This window comes from Barbus barbus (assembly GCF_936440315.1).
Source record: "Barbus barbus genome assembly, chromosome: 32".
Lineage (NCBI taxonomy): Eukaryota > Metazoa > Chordata > Actinopteri > Cypriniformes > Cyprinidae > Barbus > Barbus barbus.
This window is the reverse complement of record NC_136760.1, coordinates 28,847,353-28,871,139: the sequence shown is the minus strand read 5'-3', so window position 1 is coordinate 28,871,139 and position 23,787 is coordinate 28,847,353. Positions and strand designations below refer to the sequence as shown.

General features: G+C 38.8%; 1 protein-coding gene across 1 annotated transcript in view; it reads left to right on the top strand.

Annotated features, from left to right (window-relative positions):
- The window catches only part of LOC306851922 (ryanodine receptor 2), a 155,991-nt gene that overhangs the window by 80,724 nt on the left and 51,480 nt on the right, over positions 1-23,787 (top strand). The window contains exons 41-71 of the mRNA XM_079388432.1: positions 379-511; positions 585-688; positions 1,564-1,699; positions 4,821-5,007; positions 7,583-7,694; positions 8,609-8,729; positions 9,480-9,649; positions 9,736-9,956; positions 11,406-11,496; positions 11,571-11,711; positions 11,798-11,961; positions 13,239-13,317; positions 14,072-14,161; positions 14,231-14,368; positions 14,473-14,550; positions 14,637-14,712; positions 14,901-15,024; positions 15,861-15,976; positions 16,057-16,121; positions 16,207-16,328; positions 16,613-16,662; positions 17,379-17,439; positions 17,632-17,870; positions 18,005-18,086; positions 18,391-18,521; positions 19,936-20,256; positions 21,531-21,771; positions 21,939-22,026; positions 22,508-22,600; positions 23,276-23,446; positions 23,524-23,583. Coding sequence (XP_079244558.1) covers positions 379-511; positions 585-688; positions 1,564-1,699; positions 4,821-5,007; positions 7,583-7,694; positions 8,609-8,729; positions 9,480-9,649; positions 9,736-9,956; positions 11,406-11,496; positions 11,571-11,711; positions 11,798-11,961; positions 13,239-13,317; positions 14,072-14,161; positions 14,231-14,368; positions 14,473-14,550; positions 14,637-14,712; positions 14,901-15,024; positions 15,861-15,976; positions 16,057-16,121; positions 16,207-16,328; positions 16,613-16,662; positions 17,379-17,439; positions 17,632-17,870; positions 18,005-18,086; positions 18,391-18,521; positions 19,936-20,256; positions 21,531-21,771; positions 21,939-22,026; positions 22,508-22,600; positions 23,276-23,446; positions 23,524-23,583 — 4,005 coding nt within the window. The remainder of the gene's footprint in view (positions 1-378; positions 512-584; positions 689-1,563; positions 1,700-4,820; positions 5,008-7,582; positions 7,695-8,608; positions 8,730-9,479; positions 9,650-9,735; positions 9,957-11,405; positions 11,497-11,570; positions 11,712-11,797; positions 11,962-13,238; positions 13,318-14,071; positions 14,162-14,230; positions 14,369-14,472; positions 14,551-14,636; positions 14,713-14,900; positions 15,025-15,860; positions 15,977-16,056; positions 16,122-16,206; positions 16,329-16,612; positions 16,663-17,378; positions 17,440-17,631; positions 17,871-18,004; positions 18,087-18,390; positions 18,522-19,935; positions 20,257-21,530; positions 21,772-21,938; positions 22,027-22,507; positions 22,601-23,275; positions 23,447-23,523; positions 23,584-23,787) is intronic.

The following is a 23,787-nucleotide window of genomic DNA, read 5'->3' as shown; positions in this document are numbered from 1 at the left end:
ATGTTTGTGTCTAATGACTCTAAACTGTAATGTGGATGGTTGATTTCTGTTTGAATCAACAGACATCCTGCTCACAGAATTACATCATTTACACTCTAATCAATATTTCAGGATGGCTTCTGAATCTTATCATCTTTCAAGGGTTTATTTTGTGCCAGACTTCCCACCATCTCTTACATAATGCTTTGTTACTCATAATAGATGAAACTCACTGATTTCACTGTCAGCATCTCGTCAAGTCAGTTTTATTTTAATAGCACTTCATACAATACGAATTATTTCAAAGCAGCTTCACAGTTTTAGGAATCAGTCCTTTCAGTTTTCACTTCAAATGCAAGCAGAACAAAGTGTCACTGAACAAATGTCCTTTGTCTTCAGGAAATCACCTTTCCTAAGATGGTGGCCAATTGCTGTCGGTTCCTGTGCTACTTCTGTCGGATCAGCCGTCAGAATCAGAAGGCCATGTTTGATCACCTGAGCTACCTGCTGGAGAACAGCAGCGTGGGCCTCGGTAAGACGTCTGGAGATCTCCAGAGGGAGGTGTTTGTGTTAGTGTCTGCTAATCATGTGTGTGTTCTCTGTAGCATCTCCGTCCATGCGAGGTTCCACTCCTCTAGATGTGGCCGCCGCGTCTGTGATGGACAATAATGAACTGGCTCTGGCGCTGAGAGAACCAGACCTCGAGAAGGTGCCCCTCTCTCTCTCTCTCTCCTCAGTCTCTGATTGGCTGATGTAGGCTGTCGAACACTAACTGTGTGTGTGTGTGTGTGTGTCCTACAACTCAGGTTCCTCATTGTTTGCACCACACTACAGAACAGATCACTGAAACACTGCCACATATCTTGAATGGCTGCCATGTTTACAAGGGAATGTACATAGCACGCCACGACAGAATAGTGGACCTTATAGTGAAAGACATATCAAATCATTTATCACCTTAAGAATATAGTAAGAATATACACACATTCCTTTGTCAAATCATCCATGTTTCAGTATCTTCATAGTAGATCTGAAACCTTTTCTCATTTGTCTGCACTTACATTTCACTGCTGGTTATACTCTGTATAATTGTGTGTGACGAATAAAAATCTTGAATCTTGAATCTAATACACCAGAAGTTGTTGTGATTAATGAGGAGTGTAGAGTGGTGTTTGGCATGCACCTTTGACTCTAGAATGGAGGAAGCCTTTATGACCAAAGTTATTAAATACCAACCACTCTTAAATACCATTTCAGAGATAGGTTATTGGGGTTGACTACTTGTTTTGTATTTGGCAGCTTAGGACACACACACTCTCTCTCTCTCACACACACACACACACACACACACACATTGCCCAAAAAGAGGGCTACACAGCTAGCAAAGTACTGTGCTTTGTATTTATACCCATAACAATTAAATGGCATGTTTGATATTGTGAAGACCTGCTGTATGCCACTGGTCCATGATTTTGTACATGTATTTAACTGCATCTATAATATTTACAGTATGTCCCTGTAAATTATTTCTTTGAAGTGGACTTAAATAAATTGTTAAAATGTGTGTGTGTGTGTGTGTGTCAGGTGGTGCAGTATCTGGCGGGCTGTGGGCTCCAGAGCTGCGTGATGCTGATGTCTAGAGGTTATCCTGACATCGGCTGGAACCCGGTGGAGGGTGAACGATATCTGGACTTCCTCCGGTTCGCGGTCTTCTGTAACGGTTGGTGTTCTTTTTTTTCTTCTTTTTTTTCCCCAAACAAATACAGAAGAAAATGAACACATTCCAAAGAACAACATATGCACATAACAGACATAGACATACAACGGTCACCAAGTACAACTTATACTGCATTCATGAGTATTTAGATTTTGGTCAGATTCTGCCTTACAAAGTTATTTTAAGAGTTACATATCCAACATGGTCAAACAAAACAAAAATGTAATATATTATATATATTAGTGCTGTCGAACGATTAATCGCATCAGAAATAGGTTTGCAAACACGTGATTCTGATGACATGTGAAATACAGCTGGAGGGCAGGAAGTCATTTTTTCTCCATAGGAATCAGTAGCAGAAGCTCAAGATGCCTGTGTTTTGTGTTGTATATGAATGTTCAAATCAGTCAAAAGGAGATTTTATCATGTACAAAAATGTGTTGTTCATAAGGAGGGAAAAGTCAAGAAATTGACTGAAAAACGCAGGAAAAAGTGGGGTCTGTGCACTTTTGCATCCATTCATTTTTTGTTTTTTAACCCAGACGAAAAACATGAAAAAAAGAACGGTTATAGTATTTTTAACTGCTATGCTGAAAACCAACATTTAAATTAGAACCGTACACACGAAATTCTTCACGAAAAGGTAAAATATTGACTTCAGATTTTTGTTTATGATTTTTTGTACTTTTAATAAACATTTGAAAAATGCACAAATTAATATAGAAAAATTACGATTTTAACAGGTTTTCTTTGGCCAAATTTAGTAATGCTTCTCCCACACGTTCAGTTGAGAAGTAGAGTCTTTGGAGCAATGCAGAGACTTAATAAAAATATGGTTTTTAAAATAGACATTTTGGGAATCGTCATGAAATTATATACTGGGATATAATTTTGTGTGCTATCTGGGTCACGGTATCGGAGAGGACCATGCATGGCATGTACCTTACATCGTGTTAGAGCACTACACACGGTTTAATATATGGGGTAAAATATAAAGTTGTAATCTGATACAGGCAGGCCGGTTCCTGAATCACTGAGGGAGGGTGCTTCTGAAATCAGTGACGCTACTCTAGCCTTAATATACACGTTGACATATTTTTACCCTGTTAATTAATGCCGCATTTATATGCAGATGTCACTCCCGAAACATTGCAGCATGCAGCTGTCACTGGTCCAACAGCATCATGAAAAACAACACTTATTCCAATTCTGAATGGATTAGCCAAGAAAGCTGTCATTCATTTCAGTTTATCGAGATCTCACAAACATCCGTTATAATCAATGAAGATCTACACTGCACAATGAATCTCTTATTTACATCATGTTACACTTTGTTTGTTATAATGAGAGACTTCTGGGGTTTCATAAAACAAGTTTACCAAATAAACCAGGCTTATATCAGTTAGTTATTTTGAACCAAATCAACTGACAGTAAGTCAGACTAACTGAAATAATCCTGGTTTATTTGGTAAACTTGTTTTATGAAACAGGCCCCCGATTCTGCAGCACTGAGCAAAACTGTGTCTTGGAGTTGATTCTAACTTAAAAGCATGGCCACTCAGGAGATCAACAGACAATGTCAGTCATCCTGTTTCTAGCTTTAACCAAAGTCCCTTTGCTTTAACTGACCTTCTCATGCTTTTCCGTTTCATTCCCTCTAGCACTCCCGTAGAATTTGCCCAGGATACAGTTATTTGCAAATAAATATGTAATGAGTATTTCATACATGTTTTTAAGCTTGAAAAATTATTATGATCATAAAAATATTGACGCTAAAGCTTTTCATAAAGCAGTTGTGGTAGTAGCGCGAGAGGGCGCTAGTGTCTGTATAGAGACGTTAAAAAAAGGTAGAAATTAAACTTAGCATTTAGCCTATATACATAAAAAAAATCATATCATTTTGATGATTTTTAATGAACTCTGAATTTTGAATAATGAAAGTCTGTTTGTGCCTGCTTATTCTATTCATCAGTGTTTGAACCATTAAAGAAGAAACCACATTTTTCGTATTTCATTTCTGGGTTAAAAAACGAAAAATGAATGGACGCAAAAGTACACGGACCAAGTGGCTTATAAACCTGCGTCTGCGGTCGAGAGGAGCCGATTGGATAATGCTCGTAATAATTAATGATAATTTCTCCACAGCCACCCACCCTCTGTTTGTTTCAGTGTTAAAATAAATACTATTTGGCTTGCTATCAAGGCAGATAACATGGCTAATTAACTAGCTAACGTCAACTAGTTTCCTCCCTCATGTTACTTCACAGAGCGGGGAATAGCAGACTAAAGTACTATGTTTCTGCGATTTAGTACAATAATTAAATTTAGCTGGTATCACGTCTATACTTTTAAGCCTCCTGCCATTGTTTACATCTGCTCAAAGTCACGACATTTATTACTGCTGCTTTATTTTTATTTATTTATTTACAGAAATTATGTTTTTATTATGGTTTTGATTTTTGACCTGCAGGTTTAGGCTCACTTTAAGTGACTGCATTTTTTTTTTTTTTTTTTTTTTTTTTTTACAGAAAATAATTTATTTGTTTTCTGATTATTGTTGCAGGTTTAGGCTCACTTAAGTGACTGCACTTAATTTAATTAAGAAGAATTCAATTATTTTAATTATTTAGCTTGACATGTTCCAAAATGTTCTATATGTTTCTTAAAAATAAAATATATTGTGTTCAGTGGAAAAATATTATGTAAACAAAAACTTTTGTTTTGGATGCTATTAATCGCGTTTAATCATTTGACAGCACTAATACATATAAATGGCATAATCTATTACTATACATTGCTATATTTGATCTCATCAGGAGAAAGAGAAGGATTTTTTAATTTTTTTTTAAATAAATAAAACATCCCTGGTAACCAATTAAATCTTTTTGTTCTTTTCAACCGCTTCCCCCGGTATGATGACACTTTAGTAAATTGTTGTCTTTAGGAAAGGGTCAGAAATCTCAATTTCAAAAATTAACCCTCATGACTGGTTTTGTGGTCCAGGGTCACATGTATCTCTCTATTCAGATCCTGTCAGCGGTTGGTGTTCTGATGCATGTTCTCCTGGAGATGATGGTCATGTAGTGCTGTATTGTGAGTGAATGGTTGTTTCGGTGTGTCTCAGGTGAGAGTGTGGAGGAGAACGCTAACGTGGTGGTGCGGCTCCTGATTCGCCGGCCCGAGTGTTTTGGCCCCGCCCTGCGCGGAGAAGGCGGGAACGGGCTGCTGGCGGCGATAGAGGAGGCCATAAAGATCTCAGAAGATTCCAGCAGAGACGGACCATCACCCACCACAGAGGAGAGCAGGACACTGTACGCAGTAAACACACACAATCATGAGCCAATATTGGATTTCTATAAAAGCCACATTTGGTAACCTTTATTTATGAGCATCATCATCTGTTCATCTCACATACAGTATGATTCTCTCCTTCATTTATATTCTGTTCCTGATCTGTCATTGTCCGCTGGTCCAGAAACATCCTAGTAAAATGGGTCGCGCTCTAAATGCAGAAACTTCTGCTGGATCTTCTGCAGTCTGAGGATCAGCACCTTTATTTACATCCACAGTGTTTTAAAGGGAATAGTATGCTTACATGCGCATCAAATCTGAATTTGGCAATATTCCGATTGGTATTGATTCATGTAAACACCACAATCTGATTCAGTTTGACAATATTCCGATGCTCACTCTTGGGAACTCTGATGCATGTAAACACACATGCTCAGACTGCAAGGAATTATGGGTACTAACAGATGCTTAGCTGTAGGTGTATTTAACCTTAGTTTCCTGTTCACACTCACTGCATTTGGGGTATATATGACCCCAAAATTTAAAGAATGATTGTGAAAAAAATGTACATTTTTAATAATACATATAATATATTATTTTTTTTGTTTACTTCTCATCTGTACAGTAATGCTGTGTTTTTGGATATACAAAGCACTTTTGTACCTATTTACCACACAATTCCTCAACTATACCATTAGCTTGCATGTAAAATATTATTTTTTTATGAAAAAAATACTTAAACAATGATCTAAATTAAATATAAGTTGTTTCTGGATATTGATCTAGGTGTTAGCTGTACAATTCTGCCATCTGTTGGTCAAAGACAAACCTTTAGGAATTAAAATTTAAGAAAGAAATTGTATTGTCCATAGATACCCAGAAGAGGGCAATAGAGATCCATTCATTTTACTGGATGTAGCCAACTGCTCATATTATAACTTTTGTGATAGATTTTGTGAATTTATACATGTATAAACATTATTAAAGACATTAAAAATAAATATTCTTTCAAATAGTAGAATTTTGGTCGTTTTTGAAGCGATTTGAAATGTCTGTTTTTACAAAATACCACAGAAATTGCCACATAAGAAACACCTAAAGGACAAGACTTAGAATCAGATTGTAGTTGAATATTATTTATTTCAATGAACCAAATGTCTCAAATGGCTCAGAGTCATCGCCCTCAGTGTCTTCCAGGCATGATTCAGTTTCACTTGAATCAAGCAGGCAATCTAAAGTCTCCAGGAGAGTGTAACGCTTTGCCATACTGACACAGAATGAACTGTGTGACACCAAAGACCCTCTTTTATACCTTTGGTGTGGGAACTATTTCTTTGTTTTCAAAATAAAGTTGCAGCTCTTAGATCTCAGAGTAAACTTTCTCAAAGTTGAACAGGTCAGTTGCCTTTCATCTCTCCCTTGCTCTCTCTGTCTGTGTGTGTGTGTGTGTGTGTGTGTGTGTGTGTGTGTGCGCGTGCGCATGCGCATGTGTGTGTGCATTAGGTCTCACCCCTTTTATCTTTGTTCTGCATTTGTGGCTGATTTTATTTGGCTGTGGTAGTCATACCTGTCTGTGTGTGTGTGTGTGTGTGTGTGTGTGTGTGTGTGTGTGTTGAGTGAGCATGTCTTTTCTACATTGCATTTTTGCTCTAGTACCAGGCCTTCATTTCTGTGTGGAAATTTTCAGATTTATGCTGGAATTATTGATTTTATTTGTCAATTTCTAAAAAAAATGCTTTCAATTGGAGTCACACCTGTGTGTGTGTTTGTGTGCGTGAGCATGTGTGTGTGCAAGTGATCATGTTCGTTCCACATTACATTTGTGCTCTAGTACCAGGACTTCATTGTGGTATGGAAATTTTCAGGTTTATTCTGGATTTATAGATTTTTTTTGACAAATGAAAAATAAAAAACATTTTTTTTTTGATTTTCCCATTCATTTCAATGTGGGGTCATATTGACCCCAAAGGTCATGAGTGTGACTTTTTTTTTTACATACCTTTAGAACAACCAAATCAAGCCCAGTTTTTTTGTGTGTGTATGGATAGATAATTTAGAAAAAGTCACAAGATTTTATTCCACTGAGATAAAGGGAACCATTATTTTTAACTAAAGAAAAGTCGCTTGGGGTCATATTGACCCCAGAGGATAACTTAAGGTTAAGAAAGGCAACTCAGGTTAAATGGATGCATTTCTTTTTTTTAAATGATTGTTTTTTTCTTATTATTGTTTAGCAGATTACCGATAATTGATGCCAATTTGCTTTCAGTATGACTGAATTTGTCATCATGTCAGTGGTCAGAACTGTCAGATGAAGAGTTTTAATGTAGACTGATGAGAGAATGAGAGACTGATTGAACGACAGGGTCCGAATATCCCATGATGATGTGCGATGGAATGAGGCTCTCTGTTAGGTTATAAATGTTTGTATTGATTGTATTGTATTGGTCTGAAGATGCACTGTGATGAATTACATTCAGAAAGTTTATAATGTGTCGTTCATTATCAGGGCTGTTTATCAGCGAGCTCATCTGTGAGCTTAATGATCAGCTGAACACAAACCACTTTTGATGATGATCTGTGTGTCTTTCATAGTAATGACATCATGGAGGAAGAGGAAGACGACACCATTCACATGGGAAATGCCATCATGACCTTCTACGCCGCTCTGATCGATCTGTTGGGCCGCTGCGCTCCAGAGATGCACGTGAGTGTGTTAGGGCTGTCAAAACGGCTGAAAAACTCAATTAGAATTTTGTACTTAAATATTATAAATATTTTAATTTAAAAGACATCATTTCAGTTAGGGGGAAAAAAAGATTTAGGTTTCTCTCGTGAGGCCAGAAGAGGGCGCTTTGTGCAAAATATTACTAATGCACGATTCTTCAAAGCAATAAAATAACACACTATCTGTGAAAAAGTGCATAATGTTTAAAATAATGTTTATAAAACATATATAATTAATTAAGTTGCTTAAACAATTAGAAACAAAACAGCATCATGTATGTATGTATAGTTTAATAGAAAGGACTGAAAACCAATCACAAAGTGTACTTTTTCTATTTAAAACCATGAGATGCAGTGGGATGGGAAAACCGGCATAAAGTCTCGAGACATGTTTATTAAAAGTTGAACTTGTATTAATTTCCCATGCTTTCTAAACATGCGGATCTCTTGTGCGAGACACGAGTGCAATGGTGATAGATGTCCTTATAGAAAATGTGATAAATATGTGTTCTGTGTGAACGGCTTGGTTTCAGTTTCACCGTAAACAAGATCTTCTCCGCATCGATGTTCTCTTTTTCTGTAATATTCTGAATGAACCGCATAGCAGCGCCGCATCTAGTGGCTTCAACTGGATAAGCTAAAAAAATATTAAAATGCAACGACACTCACATCTTCATCACATCTAGTGTGCCACTGATAACGCTGCCTGATGCACACCTAAAATTAGAATGCGGATTTCTATTTTAAATTAGAGTGTTTAAATTTTAGCCCTAGAGTGTGTGAATGTTTTCGCTGTAAATCGTCTTCACTGGTAATATGTACGTACATAAGGCTTTATGTCGATCACGTTCCTCTCGTGATGTGATCTGTGTTCTGGTGATTCTCCTCCGTCAGCTGATCCATGCCGGGAAGGGAGAGGCCATCCGTATCCGAGCCATCCTGCGCTCACTCATTCCCATTGAGGATCTGGTGGGAGTGATCAGCATCCCGTTCCTGATGCCCACGCTGGCCAAAGGTCTGATCGCTCTCACTACAGCACTCACAGGAGGAGAAACATCTGGGTTCATCTTGTGCTGCACCTGCGTTTGTTGTTGACGTTGTGTAAAAACAATGAATTACATTCACAGTAATGCACAGTGGCAAAACATGTAGACTGATATACAGGATAACCAGATTTGTGTTCTAAAGTCATATCAGGTCAGTTTTATTTGTGTAGCAATTTCCACTATACACATCAAAGCAGCTTTATTTGACCCTCTAACTCTAGCACTCTCTATTCTAATTCTATTTTATCAGTTTGTTTTCTTTCTTTTTTTAAACATGACCCTTTAAGACTTGCACTCTATTTGTTTTCTAACTGCTTGTTTTCTATAAAAAAAAAGAAAAGAACTCTAACGCTAGCTTTCGCTTATTCTTTTTCTATTCTGTGTATTTGTTTTCTTTTTATCTATTATATAATAAATGAAAAAAAACCTAGCTACGTGTTCTGCATTAGGCTGAGTCTTATAGCACTTCCATATCATTGCTCTTTTGTTGGTTTTGGTTGCTTCCATTGTCCTCATTTGTAAGTCGCTTTACATAAAACCATCTGCTAAATGACTTAATGTAATGAAAAATCATGATGTTAATATTTGTAATATCTTCATGCCATATACTCACATTGATCAGATTAGTGCTGGACAATAACGGAGTTACTTTTTGCGACGATATAAAGAATCAAGGTGCAATTTGCTATATAGTGTACTATATATTTTTGTGTGTTCAGACGGTTCTGTGATCGAGCCGGACATGTCAGCGGGATTCTGTCCTGATCACAAAGCGGCCATGGTTCTGTTCCTGGACCGGGTTTACGGCATCGAGGACCAGAACTTCCTCCTGCAGCTGCTGGAAGTGGGCTTTCTTCCTGACCTCAGAGCCGCTGCCTCATTGGACACAGTGAGTCACATGACACCTCAGTGCTTGTGTGTTATCATGCCGATCTTTGACCTCTCCCCTTGTCCTGTGTGACCTTTGACCTCCAGGTGGCTCTGAGCGCGACAGACATGGCGTTGGCTCTGAACCGGTACCTGTGCACGGCGGTGCTGCCGCTGCTCACTAAATGCGCTCCTCTGTTCGCCGGGACGGAGCCGTTCGCGTCGCTCATCGACTCTCTGCTGCACACCGTCTACAGACTGTCCAAAGGCTGCTGTCTCACCAAAGCGCAGAGAGACGCCATCGAGGAGTGTCTGCTGGCCATGTGCGGGTGAGGACTCCTTAGTGTCAGCCAGTGTTGGGTGTAACTAGTTACTGTAATTTAATGACTTTTCCCTTGAAAAGTAAAGTAAGGTACAGTTACTTCTTATGTAATTGAACTTAACACTGTGTATAGACTGTAGAACATTTATACACAATACAATAGTGAATTTAACATCAAATTTTAAGTCTAACCTTACAGTGCATGCTTTTTATGTTCCCTTCTCACTTTAAATACTTTGGTGAGTTAATAAGAATATTGGTAACACTTTAGTGTCCAATTCTCACTATTAACTAGTTGGTTATTAGCATGAATATTACTGGCATTTTGGCTGTTTATTATTACTTAAAAAGCACATATTAATGTCTTATTCTAAATCCTTAAGCCGACGCCGATGAACTAGTGGGTCCAAAGTTGCCCTGACACACCAAGCCGACGCTCGACACCCGACAGCCAAGTAGCACGTCCGTTCTGCGCCTTTCTCATGCACTGGTTACCAGCTGAACAGCCAATCAGAATGATCAGATGGCCCTACTGACTGACGATTCAACATGTCGAATCGGCCGAAAAAAAGCAGACGAGGACCAACTTCAGCCGACGGCACGGAACACACTGAGAAAACTTAGTTGGCCGACGAACAAAAGCTGCCCGTCGGCTTGGTGTGTTCCTGGCTTGAATCCTACCCAATTCTTAAACTTAACAACTACTTTACTAATTATTAATAAGCAACAATTTAGCATAAGCAAAAAGGTATTTTGAGGCAAAAGTCATAGTTAATAGTAGTTTTAGAGTAACTTACCCAACACTGGTGTCCCAGATCCACTAGGGCTACGATGATACATCGATGCAGAATCGATTCATGGATCAATTCTGAGATCTTCCGAATGCATGGTGATTCTCTCTGGATTGGATTCTGATCTTATATTTTAACAGCAGATGGCGCTCTACTCTAGTTTTTATCCACACACTCAAATACTCATCGTGTGCTCGGACTGAGTCTGTAATTTCACCTCGGCTCAGAATGATTTTATGACGCCAGATTAATGTAAACACAGTCCACTGTGAACTCCCTTGTAATTCGCTTCAACCTTTTTGAATTTTATGAATGATTATTTTAGGTTCAAGTGTGTGTATGGATTTGGAAACGATCAGAGTACGGCTGTTTCTAAAGGATGCAGCGCCATCTGCTGTTCTATATTGTCATATCCTAACAAATCATACATCAATGGAAAGCCTATTTATTCAGCTTTCAGATGATGCATAAATCTCAATTTCAAAAAAATTGACTGGTTTTGTGCTCCAGGGTCACATTTATACTCTGGAAATGTATGCAAATGAGTGCATGTTTAATAAAATGCCTAATTTGCATATTTAAACATAACATTTCAGAAAACTTCAAGCAGTAGCTGTCTCAGGCATGTTTCATGTGACTCCGTGTGTTATACGTGTGTTTTGCAGTAAACTGCGTCCCTCGATGATGCAGCATCTGCTGAGGCGTCTGGTGTTTGACGTTCCTGTGCTCAACGAACACACGAAGATGCCTCTGAAGGTGAGACGCTTCTGATCTCTCATTCACATCAGGAATCATGTGCTGTAGTAACTGGTGGGCGTGTCCTCCTGCAGCTCCTGACCAATCACTACGAGCGCTGCTGGAAGTACTACTGTCTGTCCGGAGGATGGGGCAGCTTCGGTGCCGCGTCGGACGAGGAGCTGTATCTGTCCAGAAAGCTCTTCTGGGGAATCTTTGATGCTCTGTCCAGAAAGGTACAGCAGATCCTGAGCCGATGCGTCGCTCTGTAAGTGAAGTTCATTGTCTGCTGTATCTGAGGTGTGTGTGTGTGTGTTTGCAGAAATATGAGGTGGAGTTGTTCAAGCTGGCGCTGCCTTGTCTGAGCGCGGTGGGTGGAGCTTTACCTCCTGATTACATGGAGTCAAACTACATGGCCATGATGGAGAAACAGTCGTCCATGGACGCCGAGGGAAACTTCAACCCACAGCCCGCCGACACCAGCAGGTCAGACTCTAGCTCTTCTGCTGGAGGAAGACCTCTATCCTTTTCCTCTGAAGCCTTTACCTCCAAACATGAGTGTTTAAGGTCCTTGTGCACGGCTTCTGAAATTTTCGTATGCATTTTTAATTTTTTTTTGTATTTGTCATCGAATGTGAAAACGCAGAAAATCAAACCTGATCCACATTTTTTATGACAGATAAAAGTTTCGGAGGCAGAGTGTAAATATGATTGACACAACGTGAGGTCATATTTATTTTTTAACGTGCGAAAATGTGGGACTCCGTGTGCAATGGCCTTTACAGTTGATGAAGCCGGTTGGAGATTAGGGCTGCTCGATTATGTCAAAAATCATAATCATGATAATTTTGATCAATATTTTATTCACGATTATTTAACACGATTATGAGTGGGCCAGATGACCAATGAGTGATTTATTTAAAGATGTAATATATATATATATATATTATAAATATATATTTTCTGTAAATAAGGTATCACATCTACATTTTAGAGACCACAATTATTTACAAATTTTCAAAACCACATTAGAGTACTAGGGTAACTAATATTAGTTAAAATCAAAAAGTCCTCGAAATTATTGAAAATAATTAAACTGTCAGTAATAAAAAAAAAAGCAAAGGACAAATACAATCGAATAAAAAGATACAAATGAAGCAAATTATTCTGCAAGTCTCAATTAGGCCTATTCTGTTAACAGCCTCCTACAGACATTAATAATCAAATGTAAAATAAAACCGCATAGTCTTCACTGTAAGAATTAAACTTTCTGTTTCTTATTAAAGCTACAGAAGTCCTTCAGTCAAGAGCAGTGTGTGATTTTGAATTTGATGTTTGATCAATATTAAGCACACAGTCTTAGCAGGAATATAGCACACTTTTACTTTAAGAGCTGCACAGATCCAATTTACTGTCACAAACGTATTTTCATTCTCAACTGTTTACATTCATTTATTACATAACCCATGAGGGCTTATGAGAATAATCACTAAGCGCTGTATTTTTGACACATTTTTGCGTGTATTTGACCGTTTAGGCACGTACCTTGAGCTAAAAGATGACTTTTATGTCTGTGTTCGGTTCTGTCTCTGAGTGCACACACAGAAATACACAGAGGAACAGCGCAAGTTCTCTTTCGCGCTTTTAAGAACATGAATAAATCTAATCAACTTGAATAAATCAAGCACGTCCCATTTTGCAAGTCACGTTACATGATTTTTCTGATTTGCATGTGAAATTGGGTTTTGTTTGTGTTTCTGCAGTGTTGTTGTTCCTGAGAAGCTCGATCATTTCATCAATAAATATGCAGAATACTCCCATGAGAAATGGTCCATGGAGAAGGTCAGAGCTGCTTTCATTTCATTATCAAAGTGACTGAATTGTATTCATCTTATTTATATTTTTGGCTGTATTTTGTCCTCCTCTCTTAGTAAATCTGATGTTGGGACTAAATAACCAGATAAACACTGGTAAAAGTCTATAGACTGTAGCTCGGTGGTTTTTAACACATCATTATTGTGCCATACTGTGGATTAAATGAGCTGAATCAATGATCAAACGAGATCTATAATGTTCCTCTCTCTTATAAGTAGCATTGAATTTGATTCAATCATTCAGACTCAACTGAATCAGTGCAGATTGATTCGTAAATTCATTTTGAGCCATCACACAATAGACCGTTTCTAGACTTTTGTCTTATTTAACTGGTAACACTTTACATTAAGGTTTCATTAGTTGACATTAGTTAAACTAGTGAACATGAACAAACAATAAACACTTGTTCATTTTAGTTAATGTTGATTTAGATATTTATTAATATACGTTTAAAATCAAATGTTGTATCTGTTAACATTAGTTATGGCACTTTGAACTAATGTGAACAAACAATGAACGGTTGTATTTGCATTAACTAACATTAACAAAGATTAATAAAGGCTGTAAAGAACATATTGTTATTATAACTAATGCTAATGTATGGGACCTTATTGTAAAGTGTTACAATTCAATTTACTCTAAAGAAAATCCTGACAGAGCACAGTTTCATGTCTTCTTGTTAGAATTGCGTTCATTGATGTGTTGATCTGTGTGTCTGTAGTTTGCCGCCGGCTGGGTTTATGGAGAGCAGATGTGTGAATCATCTAAAGTTCATCCGCTGCTCAAGCCCTACAAATGTCTGTCTGAGAAGGTACAGAAACCGTTCAGTGATTACACTCAGAACGATGAGTAGATTTCCCAGCATGCCTCTGTGTTTCAGGATAAGGAGGTGTACCGCTGGCCAATCAGAGAGAGTCTGAAGACGATGCTGTCATGGGGCTGGAGCATCGAGCGGATGAGAGACAGCGACGCGTCTACGCTACACAACCGCACGCGCCGGATCTCTCTGTCCAGTCAGGTCAGAATCAGCCGTATTTACCGTATGAGTGAGTGATGATGTCATCACCACCTGCATAAAAGAAAGAGAATCGCGTGACCTTTGACCTCTCGTGTCTCCTGCAGCGCTCCATAGAGGGGGCTCATGGTTTCAGCCCACGGCCCGTCGACATGAGCAATGTGACGCTGTCCAGAGACCTGCATGTGAGCGACCCGCTTCTCAAATCAGCAACACTACTCTAACACTTCCAGTTTTACTGTTTAAGACACGGTGTGTTTGTGTGCTTCAGGCGATGGCGGAGCTGCTGGCTGAGAACTATCACAACATTTGGGCTCAGAAGAAAAAACTGGAGCTGGAATCCAAAGGTCTGTTCACAAGCTGCACATAAAATTCATGTTACATACTACAGTATAAAAATACAGTACAGAAGTGGGATAGTAGGTCCTTCTGAACATATAAACCTGAGCGCAGCCATTAGATGGCACTGCAGGGCTGCATATTAGTGTGTGTCTGGTGCTGCTTTCTAACGCGTGTGTGTGTGTGTGTCTGTCAGGTGGAGGAAGTCATCCATTGCTGGTTCCTTACGACACTTTAACTGCCAAAGAGAAATCCAAAGACCGAGAGAAAGCACAAGACATCCTCAAGTTCTTTCAGATCAACGGATACAGCGTCTCAAGGTGATCCTGTGTGTGTGTGTGTTGCTCTTTCACATTTATCTGTAGACATGGTTTACATCTTACTTATAATTATTCATGAATAAATATTCAAAGAATTATTTCACAAAACATCAAAAGTTTAAGTTTGGGGTCCATAATATTTTTAAAGGGATAGTTCACCCAAAAAAGAAAAATTCTGTTGTTAAAGGCTGCATTTATTTGATCAAAACTACTGTAAAAATTATGAAATATTATTACAATTTCAAACAGCTGTTTTCTCTGTGAATATGTGTTAAACTGTAATTTATTTCTGTGATCTGCAGCTGTATTTTCAGCATCATTACTCCAGTCTTCAGTGTCACATGATCTTCAGAAATCATTATAATATACTGATTTACTGCTCAACAAACATTTCTGATTATTATCAGTGTTGAAAACAGTTGTGCTGCACAATATTTTTGTGAAAACTGATGCATTTTATTTTTCAGGATTCACAGATGAATAGAAAGTCCAAAAGAACAGTATTTATTTGAAATATTATAAATGTCATTACTGTCACTTTTTATAAATTTAGTGCATCTTTGAAGAATAAAAGTATCAATGTAAAACAAATCTCCAAACAGTAGTGTAACCCCCCCCCCCCCCCCCCCCCCCCCCCACACAATTTTTTTTTTAATTAACTGTTGTGGGTTGACTTTTTATCTGTTCTAGAGCACAAACAAACCCTTTCTATGAGCTCCACACATTCATTCAGCTCTGTGGGTCTCCTGTCCAGTGTTTATGAAACACTTTGGCTAATTTGGTTTTCCCTCAGAATCAGCACAGACTGATGTGACGTGTGTTTGTGATGTGAGCAGGGCTATGAAAGAACAGGATCTGGACGCTTCGTCCATAGAGAAACGCTTCGCCTACACGTTTCTGCAGCAGCTGATCACGTATGTGGATGAAGCTCACGCACATATGCTGGAGTACGGTGAGACGCTCGCTTTAGTGCCTGTATCCATCTCAGAAGTACTGATCATCATCGTCATCAGCTTCTTGTCTTTATTTCAGATGCTGGAATTCGACCGAAAGGAGAGAAAATCCCCCACGAGCAGCAGGTCAAGTTCTTCGGGAAGGTCTGATTCATCTGACGGATTCACTTCATGTCAGTCAGTTGTTAAATACAGACACTGATAGCATTATTATTGCACTCATTTCCAGGTTGTGCTGCCGCTGGTGGACCAGTACTTCAAAAACCATCGGCTCTACTTCCTGTCCACTGCCGTTCGACCAATCAGCAGCGGCGGCCACGCCTCCAATAAAGAGAAGGAGATGGTGACCAGGTGATGTGTGTCTCATGTCTGCTGCAATTTAAAGAAAGAGTCTGCGTTCAGAACGACTAAAGACATGCAGCGTCAGTCTGCAAAAAATATAAAAGTCGTTTAATTTGCTGCTCAGTTTGTAAAAACAAAATACAGGAATGCAGGAACTGAGCTGTATTTTATGCAGAATACTTTAGATTCTCTCGTGCAGGTTCCCTGTTTCTAAACACACTTGTGCTGTGATTTATTCTCCTTTGGTTTGAAATCCGCTGTTGTCTTGATGTTTTCTCTCCTGTGACTCTCAGCTTGTTCTGTAAACTGGCCGTTCTGGTGCGGCACCGGATCTCACTGTTTGGTAAGGTGCTGTCTATCATGTTTGAAGCGTGTTTGCGGTGGTTTGTGAGTCTGGAGGTGTTATTGAGACATCAGTTTCTTGAAGCTGTTTATCTGAGCTCAAACCGTCTTAGATTAGATCAAATAAGCTTAAAATCTGCTGGAGCTGAAGGCAGCGATCTGTTGATCAGTCATGAGGGTCAATTTTGCAATATTTATACATAAATAAATAATCTTTCCATTGATGTATGGTTTGTTAGGATAGGACAATATTTGTCTGAGATACAACTATTAGAAAATCTGGAATCTGAGGGAGCAAAAAAATCTAAATATTGAGAAAATCTCCTTTAAAGTTGTTCAAATGAAGTTCTTAGCAATGCATATTACTAATCAATAATGAAGTTTTGATATATTTACGGTAGGAAATGTACAAAATATCTTCATGGAACATGATCTTAATATCCTAATGATTTTTGTCATAAAAGAGAAATGTATAATTTTGAGCCATACAATGTATTGTTGACTATTGCTACAAATATACCTGTGCTACTCATGACTGCTTTTGTGCTGCAGGTTAGTGTGATAAGACGCTTCTCATGCGTGTGGATTTAAGGTGTTTACAAACTCTGGGTTAAAGTCAGATGCTGTTAGTGAGACTAGAGAGTGTGAAAACCACTGAAGCCTGATTGGATAGTCCGTGTGTCTGAGATCAGTGATGCGTGTCGTCGTGTTTCTCAGGGAATGATGCCACGTCGATCGTGAACTGCCTGCACATCCTGGGACAGACACTGGACGCCAGGTTAGTCAGACACACCCCTAGGTCATGGTATGGTAGATTAACAGTTACTAGATTATATGTAGATTACATAAATATATGAAGGACACACATGTTGATTGAGATATATTTGATGAAACTGATCTCAGTTGATCTCTCTGGCAGTGTATGTGGCTCAAAAACGATATATTTAGTTTTTTTGCATTTTGCTTCCAGGACCGTGATGAAAACCGGCCAGGACTCTGTCAAAGCAGCTCTGAGGGCGTTTTTCGACAATGCAGCAGAAGATCTGGAGAAGACGATGGAGAACCTGCGACAGGGTCAGTTCACACACGCGCGCACGCAGCCCAAAGGAGTCACACAGATCATAAACTTCACAACCATTGGTCTGCTGCCCGTCCTCTCATCGCTGTTTGAACACATCGGACAGAACCTGTTCGGAGAGGATCTCATACGTGAGTCGCCTTCCTAAATATATCTGCATCGTATCAGACACTTCCTCTCTAGATATTAATATCAGCCGTTATAAAGCTCATATCACTGTGAACAGCAGCGTGTCTCAGATCTCATGTTCTCTGTGTCGTTGCAGTGGATGATGTCCAGGTGTCCTGCTATCAGATTCTGAACAGTTTGTACTCACTTGGAACCAGTAAAAGTATTTATGTTGAGAGGTAATAAACTGTCTAATTGATTTTATTCATTTAGCAGACTTTTATCCAAAGCAATTTAAAAGTGAGGAATACAGCTGAGTGATTCAACTTAAACAAATTAATTTTAAACAAATTGATTCATCCTGAACAAAGCAATTTATTCTTATTAAAGCAAATCATCCTTAGCAAAGTGATTCACAGATTTATTCAGACTTTAGTTGTTTAATACATGTGCTGAAGAGCAACCGTGTGTGTGCGTGCGCGCGTGTGTGTGTGTGTGTGTGTGTGTGTGTGCACGTAGTTGACCGTTGTGTGTTGTGTTCAGGCAGCGTCCGGCTCTCGGTGAGTGTCTGGCTGCGTTTTCTGGTGCGTTTCCTGTGGCCTTCCTGGAGCCCAGTCTGAACAGACACAACACTTTCTCCATATACAACTGCAAAAGCTCCCGAGAGCGAGCAGGTACGTCACACACACCTGAAAAAATCACTCCGTTACTTTTATCTGTATTTCAGCTACAAAGCAGCTCAGCTTAAATTAAATATGTGAAGTTACATGTGAAAGAGTGTTATTTTTACATATATTTTTGTTGTGGTCAGTGTTAATTATGGCACCCGTTTTGTACATTCTACTCAAATGTATGTTTTTTTTATTATTATTATATTTGTCCTGTTTTTTTTATTATTATAATCTTGTCCTGTTTTTGTTTAGTCCAGTTTTAGTCGACGAAATTCAATTAAATTCTGTTCAAGTTTATTTGTATAGTGCTTTTCATGATACAAATCGTTGCAAAGCAGCTTTACAGGAAATTAAGCTTCTACAATATATTTAGTAGTAGCTTGTCTGAGCATTTTAGTCAGGTTTGAGTCAATGAAATCTTCGTCACATTTTCATCATGCTGTATAATGGTTAAATTGATAATAATTATTATTATTGTTGTCATTTGAGAAATTTACTTCTGCATTTCAGGCATTGCACTTTCACCAGTAAGCACAAATCAATAGAACGTCGACACATGCAGTACCCAAGGTTTATTTTACCTCATCCAGTGTACTGCTCTATTATAGGCTAATTATTATAGAAATTAATATTGAATACTTATGCACTCTCTCTGTCTACATTATGAAAACTGGTAAAACAAACAAAAAATATTACCTATAACAGTGAAATTCCTAATAGTAATTCCAAATTCCTAATAGCCTATGCTTCTCTATTAAAACAACAGCGTGCATTTATTCAGAAACCACAATCGTAAACGATACAGTCCAGATCTCTTGACAGAACACAGACCGGCTGAGATCTGCTAAACTCCAGCATGTTTGTTGCTGTTTTCAGATCATGGTTGCCAGATTGCAAAAAAATAGCAAAACCCCAGGCAGAAAATGTAACAGCGAAGCTCTGATTCGGGGATTTGAACTCTGGATATCTGGTAACCGCACTCATGAAAGCTTGCGTAGTAGAGGCCTGTAGAGCAGTCTGCAATAATATTTTGTCTCCTTTTTTTGACAAAAATAAAAAATATTATTTTTTTGGATACATTTTAGTCTCATCATTTATCGTCAATTAAATTGCATGTTGATATAGTCAAAGTTATCGTTTATTGACCTCATTGTCGTCTCGTCATCGTCTCGTTTTAGTCATGGGAAAATAAGTTGTCAACAAATATTTTTCCAGGGTTCCCACGGGTCATGGAATTTCTTGAATATCATTGAATTTTAAACGGTCTTTTCCAGACATTGAAAGTCAGGGAGTTTGACATTTGGCTTAGAGTGGGAAGCCTGTGTAATGATCATTAACAAAATGAACACTAGTTGTGGTTTACTGTTATAGTTGTTTATGTGATTGGTGTTGTTAATGCAGACGTGTTTGTGTGCAGCGCTGGGTCTCCCGGCTCAGGTGGAGGAGGTGTGTGCTCTGGTGCCGTCTCTGGAGCGAGCGCTGGAGGAGGTCATGGAGCTGGCCGAGTCGGGCATGCGTTACACACAGATGCCTCACGTGATGGAGGTGCTGCTGCCCATGCTGTGCAGCTACATGTCTCACTGGTGGGAGCACGGACCCGAGAGCAACCCAGAGCACGCCGAGCGCTGCTGCACCTCGCTGACCTCCGAACACATGAACACGCTGCTGGGGAACATCCTCAAGATCATCTACAACAACCTGGGCATCGACGAGGGGGCCTGGATGAAGAGACTCGCAGGTACACCAGCAAACCTTTACCTGAACTACATCCGCTGATTCATTATGACGAGATGCTGGAATAAACAATTAGAGTTTTCAAGTGTCGCACTGTATATGTGACCCGTGCTGGCAGAGTGAGTGTGAGTGTGCTCGGGCTAATTTTGAGCTACATGCAAAAAAAGTGAAAAATGTCCATTTTAGTCAAATTTGAGGTTTTCACAAAAATGAGTTCATTAAGCCCTCATCTAGCGATCCCAGTGCTCCAAATAGTAATTAAACATCTCAAATTATCTTTGTTTGTACCTTTTCTCCGCTCGCTTCTCGCACTGATTGACATCTGAAGCGCCTGATCCCGATAAATACACACATATTACAGGATTTCAGTTTTCACTCAAGCGTAATCTGTTGTGTCTTAAGTGAACGTTTGGGGAAACACATCTGATGTGTAACGTTATATTAGATCCGTGCAGTGCTGTAAGTCTTAATATATACAGGCCGTCTGTCTCGTTAATATTAATCTAACAATAAAAGAAAAGAGGGAATCACTCACTGCTCTTGATTGAACTGCTTCTGTAGTTTTAATAATTAATGTATTTGTATTGAACACACTAAAGTGATTTTTACATTTGATTATTTGTTTTTCTAACTTGAATGCTTTTGTTTAGATGTAAAATGAAAACGTAATGCATTGTGTTTGTTTCTTATAGACTATTTGTTCCACTGTTTTTTTTTGTTGTTGTTTTTTTGCATCTGTTCTTATTTATAATAACAAAGATACAATAAAAATAGCTATATTGTGGATATTATTACAGTAATTATTATTAAGAAAAGAACTGGAGGAAAAGATGTAATGTTGCTGAGTGATTTTGCTTTGGAACCTTCAGAAAATTGACAGAAATTGACTCTCAGAATGGACTTTTTTTCTAATATATTTTATATTATATTTAGGAGTAGGTTATTAGTGGTGCCTTTGGCAGAAATGTACAGTAAAAATCATGCAGTTAGTAACAAATGGCATGCAATCAAACAGACAGTGAACACTTCACTGCAATGATTATATGTAGCTAATAAACTTATAGCAACATTTGGTAGATTTGTATGTTGTTCCAGGGTTAGCATCACTGAGGTCTTCTGTGGGGTTGGCATCATCTCTTCTCAGGTGTTCGGTCATCTCAGATCTTCATAAGGGCTAAATGTGTCTTTATACATGATATTTTGTGAAGATCCCTCATAGTATTTGACGGTTCTTGGCAGGTTTGTGAATCTATTGAATGGTATCTCTCTGCGTCTCAGTGTTTTCTCAGCCCATCATCGGTAAAGCCAAGTCTCAACTGCTGAAGACTCACTTCCTGCCGCTGATGGAGAAGCTGAAGAAGAAGGCGGCGACGGTGCTGCAGGATGAGGAGCACATGAAGGCAGAGGGCCGAGGAGAAATGTCCGAGTCTGAGCTCCTCATTCTGGACGAGTTCACCATCCTGGTGCGAGACCTGTACGCCTTCTACCCGCTGCTCATACGCTTCGTCGACTACAACAGGTACGAGAGACCAGTCAGTGCTAGGGATGGAGCAGTATCAACATCTCACCATACGGTACTATTGCGATGTGAAGTCCACGATACGATATTTATTGCGATTATTTAAAAAGAAAAAAAAAGATTTGAAAATATCGTAACATCCCTAGTCAATGCTGTTTGTCTTTCAGAGCGAAGTGGCTGAAGGAACCAAACACTGAGGCGGAGGAGTTATTCCGTATGGTGGCTGAAGTCTTTATATTCTGGGCCAAATCACACGTGAGCCAAACACGCATACAGCAGCCCATCTTTTCTCTTCACTAGCATCACTTTTCATCTTGATGTCTCTCATTGTGTCTGAATCAGCTAGTGTTTGGTGATTTTTAGTGGATGTATGCAGTCAGTTCTGCTTAAATTCAAACAGAATCACACAAACTCTCAACATCATTCACTCACTAACCACAAACACACAATAATCTTCAAAACTACATCTGTTGATTCTGCATTTCACAAATATAAACACCTTCTGATTGTAAAGTGTGTTTGTGCATCTTTATTCACAATAAAAGACTTGATTTGATATTTTTGTATCTAATGAATGACATTCAGACATTTTGAATGTGTAATGTAAGTGATCAGATATATCATCCTATTTTAAAGCAGATCAATATCTGTATATGAGTGAAGTTACTCACTCTGGCTCTGTCACTCTGTCAGATTGAGGTGTTCAGAGATATATTTTATATTTGTTCCCTAACAGAACTTTAAAAGAGAAGAACAAAACTTTGTGGTTCAGAATGAAATCAACAACATGTCCTTCCTCATAACTGATACAAAATCCAAGATGTCCAAGGTACGACACACACACACACACACACTTTGAACTCGCACACTTTCCGTTTTCATACTGAGCAAACATCTGACGTTATATGACCTTGTTAGATACTAATTAATGACACAGCTGATCTTATATCAACTGCTGTACATTGTGATATTATATCACAATCATAAGGGTCAATTTTTCAAAATTGTGATTTATATACGTCATCTGAAAGCTGAATAAATAATCTTTCCATTGATGTATGGTTTGTTATGATAGGGCAATATTTGGCTGAGATACAACTATTAGAAAATCTGGAATCTGAGGGAGCAAAAAAATCTAAATATTGAGAAAATCTCCTTTAAAGTTGTTCAAATGAAGTTCTTAGCAATGCATATCACTAATCAAAAATTAAGTTTTGATATATTTAAGGTAGGAAATTTACTAAATATCTTCATGGAACATGATCTTTTCTTAATATCCTAATGATTTTTGGCATAAAAGAGAAATGTATAATTTTGATCCATACAATGTATTGTTGGCTATTGCTACAAATATACCCCAGCGACTTAAGACAGGTTTTGTGCTCCAGGGTCACACATGGTATTTTGATTCGTATCATATTACTGAATGCTTATGGTGTATTCATGGAAATGTAAGGAAGATTAAAGGATATTTTGCCAATATGATGGTTCCATGTGCAAAAAGGGAGCCGTGTCGGATCAGGAGAGGAAGAAGATGAAGAAGCGCGGTGACCGATATTCCCTCCAGACGTCGCTGATCGTTGCCGCTCTCAAGCGCTTGCTTCCTGTGGGACTGAACATCTGCGCGCCGGGAGACCAGGAGCTCATCGGACTCGCCAAGAGCCGCTTCACGCAGGTACCGCATCAACACACGCTTCTGCTTTAGTCATGTCACTGAGAGCCGTTAGTGATGAAGCTGAACTTGTTCTGCAGAAAGACACTGAGGACGAGGTGCGAGAGACCATACGGAACAACCTCCACCTGCAGGGAAAGGTGAGCTCGTCATCTTCATCTGCTCTTCATCACAAATCTTCCATCATGTTTGCATTTCTGATCACTGCAGAGACACACAACAGCAACAGTGATCAGAAACAACTGAAGGGTCAATGATGTGATGCTCATTTTGTGTCCAGATCTGTCAATTAAAAAAAACATTGATTGCATTTCCAAATTATTTTATTGGTAATTAAGCACCTT